Consider the following 12,149-nt stretch of genomic DNA (forward strand, 5'->3'; position numbering starts at 1 on the left):
TAAGATTCCCAAAGGGATGGTTGAAGATGTTTTACTGAAAGTGGGAGAATTTATTTTTCCAGTTGATTTTATTGTGCTAGATACTAAACCATTTTCAATCAAAGATGAAATCCCAATAATTCTAGGAAGACCATTTTTGGCTACTAGTAATGCATTAATCAATTGTCGAAATGGTCTTTTACGGTTGTCTTTTGGAAATCGAACTGTGGAGTTTAATATGTTTAGGATAGGAAAACAACCACAAATAGAAGAAGAGATCAATATGCTTGAGGAATCTTTTGATTTTCCTAATGATGTGATTACCAACTTTGAGATTGATTTTGATTCTGAATTTCAAGAATGTATGGATATGTTGGATGATGATAGTGAAACTTTCTTTTCTGAAGTCTCAAATTTTCACACACCTTTAGAGCCTATTGAACCTCTATCCATCTCCATCTCTATCCCCAAGCCCTCAATAATTGAACCCCCCCCAGCTACAATTGAAAAAGTTGCTTTCTAATTTGAAGTATGCTTTATTGGAACAAGATAATACTCTTTCTGTTATTGTTGTCTCTGATTTAACTTCTGACAAAGCAGAAGAGTTGATCACACTGTTGAATGATAATAGAGAAGCATTGAGTTGGTTTGTCACTCATATCAAAGGTCTAAGCTCTTCCATTGAACAATATCATATTCATCTTATGAAAGATGCAAAACCTTCTAGAGAACCTCAACGTATGATGAGAATTTTTTTTAACATTGTGAATGTTTTTCTTGAGATCTTTAGAGATGATTTTTCGATTCACGGTTTTTCTTATTTGGAGTGCCTTCCCCATCATACATTGATATTGAAGATAAGACTAAAGCTTCCCATGATAAGCACATATTGACTGAAAGGTATACCCCTCATTTGTCTTCTTTGTTTAGCATACATGCATTGAGGACATTGCATTACTTAAGTGTGGGGGGGAATAGTTGCGTTGTAGATTTTAACTTTGACTTTTGGTTATTATACATATTCTTTCAATTGCTATGATGTGTGAAATGAGAGTGATTTTGGCACCCATCATGAACACATAAAAACCCTGTTGAGAGGAAGGTAACTTGTATATATGTTGAGATGAGACTTTCCTTAGAAAAATAAAAGGCCCTTAACTTAAGGCGTTGAACCATCTATGAGTTTTGTGGGTCCTTGTTTCTTTGGCTAGAAGTTGAGATCAATTTTGTGTATGGCATGACAAAAGAAGAAAGAAAGAAAAAAAAAAAAGAGTAGAAAGTAAAAGTTGAATTCCTTGGAACTAGACAGGGCACTCCGACTCAGGAATCGAGGTGACTTGATCGAAACTCTTAGGAAGGAGATTATTGAAAAGAATTCTCGCATCACTGTCTATGTGGGCATATGCAAAGCAAAGCTACAAAGTAACTTGGGTTTCTGGTGTCTGCTCCACCATGTCATTCAAGCCAACCGTAGTGGAGTAATGTAGAGTTCACTACTCAAAAGAAAGAAAAAAAAAAAAAAAAAAAAAAAAAAAAAAAAAAGAGAAATAAATACAAGTGTCATCAATGCCTTGGTAAAATTGTTTGGTCAAAAATACTTCAAAACCTTAGTCCTTGGTCCCCTTACTTTATGAGTGGTTTTGCTTAAAGGAGAGGTGTACTTGAAAGATATAAGGTGAGTCCTTGATTGAGATATATGCTAAGTCTCAAGAATCAATATGGGGTAATAAAGTTCAAGTGTGGGGGATCTTAAATCAATTGTGAGAAAAATTGTCATAGCTATTGATCTTGTATGAGTACTTACCAATTGTTAGAGTTGGAATTTGCAATGTTTTATTTTGAGCTAAAAATTGGAATTTTGGATGTACATTCACTGCAAACATTCACGAGACAAAACTCATCCTCTAGGGGTAACCTAGTGGTTTAAAGGCCTGTTGCACATGCTAAGTGTAACCGTGATTCCTACGAAAGTGAGTTAGGATTTATTTTGTTGCACTAGTTTCTTACCTGCATTTGTATTTTTCTTTAATTTTTGCTTGAGGACCAGCCATCTGAGGCGTGATTATGCTAGCTGATCCAGATCATTCCTTCTGAGGATGGTCCCGACTCTTCGTGAGTCAGGCTCAAGTAGCCAGCCTTTCGAGGCTTGGTCATGCTTTCCGAAGCTGATCACGGATCATTCCTTCCGAGGGTGGTCCCGACTCTTCGTGAGTTAGGCTCAAGTAGCCAGCCTTCCGAGGCCTGGTCATGCTTTCCGAAGCCGATCACAGATCATTCCTTCCGAGGATGATCCCGACTTTACGTAAGTCAGTCAGGCTCAGGTAGCCAGGTCATGCTAAGCTAATCACGGATCATTCCTTCCGAGGATGATCCCGGATCACTCCTTCCGAGGATGATCTCGACTTTTCGAAGTCAGGCTCCAGTAGCCATCTTTCTAAGGCAGCATCTCTCTAAGGCAGCGTCTATTTAAGACAACATTTGGATCGAGAGCAACGAAATTAATCAATAAAATAACTCAAGGATCAGGTTATATGGAAGACTATTTATCGAAGTTCAAAGATTTTCTATAAATCATCATCTCAAAGTATCTGATCAGGTATTAAGGTTTCTATCAAATATTTTCTCTTTGGACATATCTTAGCAGAAGTCAATGAAGAATACAAGTTTGATCAGAGATATATACATCTAATCAATTATGAGTTGGTCAGAAGATGATAGCCAGCATTATAAAAGATACTATTCTGTCAAAGCCAAAACGAGCAAAAGAAAGGAAGAAATTTTCATTAATATAAAAGATTGACAAGTTCAAAAACCTCATATGCAGAGGAGGTAGAAAAAGAGGGAAAAAGGTAAGTTCATAAACAAAAAGAGTGTATTCTTCAAACTTGTGATTTTGCAGACAGATCAACATCTGCAACATTACCAGATGGATCAACATCAGCAGATATCATTAGCAAGCAGTCTCTTTATCATCTTGAATAGGTGAGTTACCATCACCATTGCTATCTGAATCACTGGCAGAATGGTCTTGGCCAGAACTGGAAGACTCACTGATATCATTGTCAGAGTCATCTTCTGATGAGCAATCAGAGTGGGGGTATCTCAAGTTCCTAAGGTCAAAAAAGGTTCTGGATGGGAGAAATTCTGGAGATAGCAATTTGAAATCTATATCAGGATAAATCTTGAGGATTTCTGAAAAGATTTGATCAAAGCAATCCTTCAACATATTCTTGCAAAATCCGAGGAATGTTGGATTATCTCCAACTTCCTTCACTGAGGAGGTAACCGAATTTAAGACAATCTGATTTTCACTTTGTATTCTTTTCTTCTCTACTTCAAATTGTCTTCTCTCTGCTTCTAAATCTTCATGCAGTAAAGTTTTGAATTTTAAAGTTTCATCCAAAAGAACATGAAGACTTTCCTTTTCTTTAGAAACCAAACCAAGGGAAACCTCAAGATTATCTCTTTCTGCTGTCACCTCACTGAGTCTCAATCCCAAACCATCATTTTTATCCTCTAAAGCAGACTTTTCCTGTAAAATTGAGCTCAAAGCTTTCACATGGTATTCTTGAGCCAACTCTAAAGTGGCATTTAGCTTTTCAATCTCATTGAACTTTTCCTGAAGTTCATTCTTCTCTTTTTCAATACTTTGTGACCAGACCAAAGCTCTGGTTAGCTTTCCTTTAAAATCCTCTCTTTCATCTGTGGCAATCCTGGCCCTGTCAAGGGCATCATTCTTTAACATTTCGAGCTGAAGGAGCTCATCTCTATAATTCAAAATAGCATCTCTCGACATAGAAATCTCTTCCGCAAATTCAAGCACAATGGTCGAGAGCAAAGTTCATAGTCAATGTGCAAACTATCACGATCATTCATCAAATCAATCTCTCTGAACTCAACATCTGTTAATTTTCTCTCTGAAGAGTCCAATTTTCTCCGAAGATCTTGTACCTCATTGACCAGCTCGAAATTCCTTTTGATCGGTTCATCATTTTCCCGGGACAAAGTTTTTTCCCTCTCCAACACTTCAGAAAATGCATTGAAGGCAGCCCCAAAACATCTGCAGATCAGCCAATATATATTAAAAACAATATAAATAATTAGATCAATAGTAAATTAATTCTAAATAGAAGAATGAGAAAAAGGTCTATTTCTTACCCCCACCCAGTGTGAGTAAAGATCAGAGTCAGACATTCGAGCAGTTTTCCTCTTGTCACGGGGGATTCTGCCTTTTATGCCCCACTCTCTGGTAGCCTCCCAATTGCGGCTGGCCGTATGATTTTCTTTCAAAAACCACTCAGGGTGGAAAGGATTTCCAGTGTCAACAATGCTCATGGTATCATCAGGCTGGGCAGGGACTGGTTGGAGATCAGATACCTCAAGAACGTTCTCATGATTTACATTTACAGCAGCATCATTTGAACCAATCTGCATGATGATATTTTCTTGGTCTTCATGACCATTCTGAGGATTAATTACCATAAGAGCTTCAGGTGGGGCAGCATTATTCTCTGGTGGAACAACTTCATGAATTTCCTCGGGAGGAAGAATATTCTGATTATTTTCCTCCAAGGGAGGAGCATCTTGATCATTTTCTTCAAAAGGGGGAACATTGGTATCTGGGGCAACAACATCCAACATAGGGATGGATAAAGGTAAAACAGAAATGGAGGGTTCATTCGCATGGTCCTTGGCAACAACATCCAAGGGAGAGACAGGCATATCAACATTTACATCACACAATTGGTCAGCAATTTCCTCAATAATATCACTCAATAAGCCACCAAGAGGAGTAGTATTAATATGATCTTCAGCCCAATTCTCTTCAAGATGATCGTGGAGAATAGTCAAAAAACCATTCCCATTAGCCGGCACGATCTTCATCCTCAACCATCTTTTTCTTCTCGGAAGATAGAAGCCTACATCCGGGGTAGGGTAAATTGAGGTCCTCGCCTTGGGCCAGTGGTGTGACACAGAAGCTTTCTTCTATTTTCTTTTTCCGAGCATTGCTTGTTGTCATGGGGAATGGAGGAGTCAATGAAGATTTTGGAATCTCTTCCCAGTTCATTCAAAATGCAGGTTCTTCTGGAAAAATGAAGGTATCCTTCCATTCTTCGGGACGCCGGGCCGGTTTTGGGGGTTACGGGGATGGGGGGGGGGTTTTTTTTTTTTTTTCGGGGGCGAACTTTCAACTGGCGCATCTATTGGAGTTCCAAAGTGGTGTAGTAATTTCACCTCAGAAAAGGTCAACACGGAGGGGATACGATTCATCCGGAGGATAAAAGCAAAAAAGCAAGAAAACTAGTCTCCAACCTGCTTTGGAGTAAGTTGAGAAGGGGCAGACATGATAGTAGTCCAATAAAGATTGAACTATGGGGATTAGGGGGATTCTAAAGCCTGAGTTAAGATGATCAAGGAAAATGGAGATAACTCCTGGATCAACTGAGTAGGGACGATCGGAAGATTCGGGAACCCATATTCTGGCATCAGAGGGGAAATGGTAACTTTCCAAATAAGAGTCCAGGTGGGACTTCTTTATTTTGGTGGGATACCACTCTAGACCAGCATACTTTGGGTCCATCTTCTCTCTGGACGTATTTACAGGAGTGTAAATAATGATGGCTTCATCGTGAGCATATGGAATAGGTTTCCAGTCTGAAGGATTGTGATGAGAGGAGGAAGCACCATATACGTCTTTCATTCGCTCGTCGTTTGGAGGTATATCAGATTGAGCAGAGGTACTGGGTATTGAAGGGTTGGAAGCAGGATCCATGGCGGAGACAGGAAAGGAAGAAGAAGAAAACCTGAAAGATAAAATCTGAAAAGGAGTGATAAGAAAAATGGCGGATAGGTATGTTTGATATTCTCGAAGGAGGAGAGTAGAGTACGGAAGGGAGCAGGTGACAGCTGACAGATATATATATAAAGAATGAAGGAAGATTTCTTGAAAAGAGGGGGAAATGCACGATGGTCCAAAATCAATGGTCATTACCTTTCGTAACCGACACGTGGGATCAATCGATGAACCTATGAAAATTGCAGTTGAAAAGAATGAGGATGATGTGTGAAAAGGTAAGGGAACAGTATGATGGTAATACATGGGAAAAAGACGAAATTTATGATCAAGCGGCGGTAACGTTAAGGAAGATGGGAAGTTATATTTGAAATTTCATATAAAGCCTGACAGGAAAGTGATTTCAGCCGACTTTAAGATAATTTGGGGGCTGAGTACAGTAATATAATGATTACGCAAGGCAATTCAAATATTATATTCAACCATTGCAAAGGACATAATTTCACAAGAGACATGGTCATAAATCGACTTTCAAGTTAATGATGATATGGTGACTTGGCATCAAAGTTTTGAAGAAATCAAGGGTTATCTGGGGAAAAGGCGTAATGGCTGAGCAGGGAGTACTGTGTGATTTTGACAGGAAGGATTAAACCTACTGATCAGAGTCTTATATAAGTTCAACTTGATCAGTAGGCTTGGGGGCTTATGTTGTGACTAAAATATCCACTACCGGTTTATACCGGTCAAACCAATCTTAGCCGGGTTCGGTTGAGAGATAAAGGAAGGATGATCAGAGATCTCCAAAGAGGAGCGATGATCCGATGGCTGTGATTGAAAAAGTGTTATAAGCGGGAAAGCTAGTATAAAAGCGAGGGAAGATTTGTAAGAAGTTAAGTCTCTAGAATCAACCAAACTCTGAAAACTCACTCTGATTGAACTCCATTACAAGCACTTTAGAAGCTCCAGAGAGCTCTGAAGCATACACTGAATGATATTGACTAGATCGTCGGAGACGAGATGCCGATCAAGACGATCGGTTCCGTTTCTTACTGGTATTCTGTTTCTTTCAGGAGTGAGAGGTTGATCGATCGAAGATCAAACCAGATCGAATCAGATCTAAGGAGTTCGGTGCGGAAAACTACGGTTCAAGGCGATCGGCAGAAATAGCAACAACAGGTAGCATAGACTAAAATTTCCAAAGATTTTATGGTATATACAAATCTGTAATTTAAGATTGCTGTGTCTATACAAATCTGCAGTTGCAGCTATTAATTTATGTTTCATCTGGTGAAAGTCGTGGAAAAAGTGGTTGACATTGTAAACTTAAGGTCTTCGATGCTGGATTTTGTTGCTAAAGTGCGAAAGTTTTCATTGTTTGGAGATTGAGTAAATGGATTTAACTTCTGGTAAGAAATAATTTAAATCAACTAAACCTGAAAATCATTTTCCGTTACCCAAATTCATGAAATCTCCCATCAAAATTTTTCACAAAGAAACATGGATTTTCATTTCACAAGCAGTGATATGAGGAAGGAATTAGACATTCTAATCTATGCAATTAGTATTTTTTTTTTTTTTTATTACTTGTCTAAGTTAGATGGTTAGTACATAAACCACTTAGGCATATGTGAGACTAATATCCAAAATAGAATAAATAATTAAATCTAAAATTAGAAAAGAAAGAAAAATATATTTGAGAGACAACTAAATACAAGCCATGCATGGAAAGTCACCAATCACCTGAACATGAGCTAATGAGTCTTGATGGGCTTGAACCTTCATCTTCTAGGAATAGACCTAGATGCTCTTCCATTTTGAGCTAAAGACTCGCACAAGAAGTTAATAATTAGCTACAATGTATTTAGGAACAGCAAGTGCAAACTATGAGATCCATCTAATGCTTCATGTTATTCAGTTGTGTTATTTTAGTAGAAATACAGAAAGGAGGGTGGGGTCTTTTTTTTTTTTTTTTTTTTTTTGGGGGGGGGGGGGGTAGTGGAATAAACAAAGGCATACAAAGCAATATTAAACCATAGAACTCCTCATCTTGGTTTCCAAAGGCATACAAAGCAATATTAAACCATAGAACTCCTCATCTTGGTTTCCATTATTTCTAGAGCTGGAATAACTGGATGAACTGTTTCCAAAAACATATCTCTGTCGAGCAAAGGCAACAATCCGAATACTCCAATTGATCCTTGTCAGCAGACCTCTTTGCACGAGAGGGAGGTGGGCTACCATGGTAATCGCTATCATAAATGCCTTCATAGTTTACCTTAGCAGCTACATCATTGTAGTAATCTTGCTTCTTGCACCTGAAGACTTCCACATGACGGCAACCCATGTTTTGGCGATCCCTCTGTAGAGCAAACTCAGCTTGCATGGGACCAGAAAAGACAACATATGCCTCTCCAAAGAATAGCCCACTCTTGTTAACCAGCAACACATCCACGATTTACAAACCTGCAAAGAACTTGAAGATGTCAATGTCGGTACAATTGAAAGAAAACATTGCCCTTCAATTATCCAAACCCAAAAAATAAAACATTCCCCACTTAACCCTGATAATAGAAAACCAGACCCAACCCATGACTTCCTACTTTCTCAAGCATTTATTTCACCCAGCCAATCCAACCAAAGTATTTCTATACACAAGAAACCTACTAAGGGCCTGTTTGGTTACATGAATCCAGAGATTTTATACCCGTTTGGTTGTAAAAATCTCTAGATTCATGAAATCTAGAGATTCACATTTTTACACTAAAATTGTGAATCTGTAGATTTATGGGTAAGGGGTAAAATCCAGAGATTTCAAAAAAACTATACATTTGCACATTCACAAAAATCATGTCGATCAAATATTTTTTTAGGATGAATCCAAAGATTTCATTCCACAACCAAACATCTAATTTTATAAATTATAACTCCATAGATTTGAAATCTATAGATTTGAAATCTCTAGATATTTGAAATCTCCAGACTCATGTAACCAAATAGGCCCTAAGAAAAGACTAAGGAAATACAGCATGAGCCAGTACAACATGGTAGGGATATGGGAGCCACAACTCACAACCTACTATGAAAAGATCAACAACAGGGTGCCTCTTGGATAGACCACAGCCTTGTAGGAATCACATGCCAACTGACGGTCCTTGCCATGTAAAAATATTCTTTAGCCAATGGACCATCCAAGGGAGGCCATCTCAGTTGGACTGGGTAACCATGATTGTTATCATATCCAACTGACATGCATGCATGTCACACTACTGGACACAATCAGCTGTAGAGAAGTACAACACATGCCATATTTCCTCATCTTTGCATCTAAAGGGGAATTGTCATGAGAAAAATACATAGTAATTTCATATTCATCCACCTAGTGGGTTGCCTGAAATTATCATTTAACCCTTTAGTCCTGCTTCTACAAGAATGCTCCTTAACTGATATTAAACAACCTGATTTAGTTGCAACTTCCAACATATATTCTACACTACAGTAACCTGATTACCAAATCTAACCATTAAATCTTGGCTTTGTCCTAACTCCACCTTTCAATTAGACCTCACACTGAATTCTTGCTTTCCCAACCTTACCAGTTGATCCTAAATCCTAAAGTTTGACTCCTATGTGGTTTTCTACCAACCTTAAACTACGTCACTTTCATTTACTGAGATAAAGAACGAGGCAGTATGTGTTAATGAATAGTATAGTAAAAACCATCGACATCAAACAGAGATTCTCATCGGCGGTGTGGTGTTAAAACAAAGTTCTCATTGACATATTATCAGAGATTCTCATCGACATATTATCAAACAACGAGTCCTCAACGACATATTATCTTACTTCTCAATCTTAAACCATTACCAATGTTCAAAACATATTATCAAACACCAAATCCTCAATGAAATTAAAGCTCAAAAATTAAGTTGAGTAAAAATATTTGTCTAAGTATTGTTGGAAAAGAAGAGAACAAAAAAGGTGGAAATCTTCCTCAACACAATGTGAAAATCGCAGAGCTTTTACCACATCGAGAAAATAAATTGAGAGTGAGTTTCTATCGCCGGCTGTGAGCATAGAAGACAGAGTGAGATGATCGTTGCAATTCCAGAGATCTCTCTGAATTTTGTGAAGAGAGAGGAGGGAGCCGTGAGCCTATAAGAGAGAAAATCGCTGCAATTCCAGGGCTTTTCTAAATTTCATGTAGAGGAGAAAGTGACAGTCGATAGTGTGAGAAAATTGATTTAATCTAGGACTTTTTCAGAATTTCGTGAAGAGAGAGGAGAGAGCCGTGACCACAGAAGAGAGAGTGAGAGACGGAAAAATCGTAGGGGATTCAGGGTTTTTCTGAATTTCGGGAAGAGAGAGGAGAGAGGAATATATGGGTGGGTTTAAATAAAAATCAAATTTAGTGACCGTTGGATTACTTAATGCCGTGTGGCATAATCCTAGGAGTGAATTAGTTCCTCTATTTTTTTTGGTTTTTTGGTAAGGGGCTTTTATTAAGCCGGAGGATGGGGATATATTAATATGCTCAACCGAGAGTTGATCCCAAGACCTCTTCACTAAGAGGGGTTGGTTTCAACCACTAAAACAACTTTGTGTTGGCATCAGTTTTTCTTTAGAAGAGAACAATATGCTTTATTGATGTTTATGAGTTATACAATAATAGTGGATCCAACATTTTCGATTTTAATTTTTAAAATTTTTTTACAGGTAGACCCCACCGCTATATGTGGTTCAAAAATGTCCTAGCCAACGGTGATTTAAATTCTCACCCTTACATGTGGTCTCTTGAGTTTGAGAAGTAGTTAAGGTGGGCATAAGCTGCTGCAGGAAACCTAATCCGTTAACATCAACGATTACGATGAATTCATATTTGAACCACTTCTAACCACCGTTGGTTTGTAAATCTTGACTTTTTGGGAGTTCAGATTTACGTAAATGAACGTAAATGAACGTAAATGCAGAGGAAAAAATGTGGCACAGAAGCATCGAATAACACTTACAAAGTCGTCCACAGTGTTGCCTGAATAAATACACCCAAGTTACAACTTACAAAAGTTCGCGAGGAGAGAGCAACGCAGAAGGAGAAAGCTAGGGCTAGTGTCAAAGACCGTTACAGAGATGCCGAAATTCGATCCATGGCCTATATTCTTCAAGCGAGAATGGAACCGTAACTGGCCTTTCTTGGTTGGTTTCGCCGTCACCGGCACTCTGATAACCAAGCTTTCTCTTGGTCTCACTGGTACTGCTTCATTTCTTTTGTCGTTCACTTATTTATCTATCCATTTGTTTGATCTTATCTAACTTGATCGTTCGTCCATTCTTTTGTCGTTCTACTTATTTATCAATCTATTTGTTTGATCTTATCTAACTTGATCGTCTCCGCTTGTAATCCTGTTTGCAGAGGAGGATGCCAAGAATTCCCCTTTCGTTCAGAGGCACAAGAGGTAAGTCTCCGAATTTGAGTAACTCCGTTTTAATCATCGAACCCCGTAATTTTATTTGTACTGTTTGATGATATTTTTATTCCTACTCGCGAGCCTGGATCTATTCTAGATATCATTTTGGTTAAATTGGTTAATTCGTTGTTATGAATTGGCTTATTTTTACGTTCTCATTCGCGTCTTTATGACATTTTCTTTTGTTTCTTAAATTGAACTTTTTTTTCCTTCCCCAGAAGGGGTTTTAGAGTTGGAACCTGCCTAGGCTGATTATTTGTACTTGATTTGGTCATCTTATGTTCTTAACCGGATTGAGAAACTGTTAGGATATCCATGAATTGAAGTTAGGAGTTAAAGACTTACGGACTAGAAATGATGTTAATTGTTGTTGGATGGGTTTTTATTGAATTTACTCTTATGATTTTCCAACCTTCAAATTTGTTGTAGATGGTTGAATAAATCAAATTTATGAATTGAAGACACAACGCCTATGGAAGTAGAGGTCCTAAGATTTTTTTGAAAATGAAAAGCAACTTGTGCCTCCTACCCATGGCTGTTGCTCTCTTTCATTCTCTGTGCCCAACACATCTGCATTTAAATCATCCCCATAAATACCTACCATCCACCTTTGTCCCTGGACCCCTTTCATGGACCCCTCGTATCCCCTACATTTGCTAGTTCAATGTCTAACCCCTCCCCCTTCCTTTGCTTTTGCCACCTCCAGCAAAAACTATACCTTAGGAGACTTACATAACTTCATCTTATCTTCTTCTTGTTACTCACTGAAATAGGCCAACAGGAAACCCTGATTCTTTTATATTTATTAAGTTTTCACCTTGTACCACCAATTCATACTTTTTTGGTGCCTTACTGGGAAAGCCTTACAATCCGCCCCCTCTTCTTCTGATCCTACTAAACCTTGATGAGCAAGC

The 12,149-nt window shown here is 38.3% G+C and overlaps 1 protein-coding gene across 1 annotated transcript; it reads left to right on the top strand.

Moving 5' to 3' along the window:
• The first annotated feature begins 10,810 nt into the window (after positions 1-10,810).
• Positions 10,811-11,227, top strand: LOC149015669 (ATP synthase small subunit 6, mitochondrial-like). The gene is made up of 2 exons (XM_089155501.1): positions 10,811-11,018; positions 11,181-11,227. The coding sequence occupies exons 1-2, from the start codon at positions 10,898-10,900 to the stop codon at positions 11,225-11,227; spliced, it is 168 nt and encodes a 55-aa protein (XP_089011627.1). The 5' UTR covers positions 10,811-10,897.
• The last annotated feature ends 922 nt before the right edge of the window (positions 11,228-12,149 follow it).

Source organism: Hakea prostrata, chromosome 5 (assembly GCF_041222555.1).
Source record: "Hakea prostrata isolate BN-2017 chromosome 5, UWA_Hpros_2, whole genome shotgun sequence".
Classification (NCBI taxonomy): Eukaryota; Viridiplantae; Streptophyta; class Magnoliopsida; order Proteales; family Proteaceae; genus Hakea; species Hakea prostrata.

What these genes read in the sequence shown, in the direction of transcription:
- LOC149015669 (XM_089155501.1), top strand. Translation starts at nt 10,898, where the DNA reads ATGCCGAAATTCGATCCATGGCCTATATTCTTCAAGCGAGAATGGAAC. An exon ending in GCTTTCTCTTGGTCTCACTG is followed by an intron (nt 11,019 to 11,180) that starts GTACTGCTTCAT and finishes TCCTGTTTGCAG; the next exon opens with AGGAGGATGCCAAGAATTCC.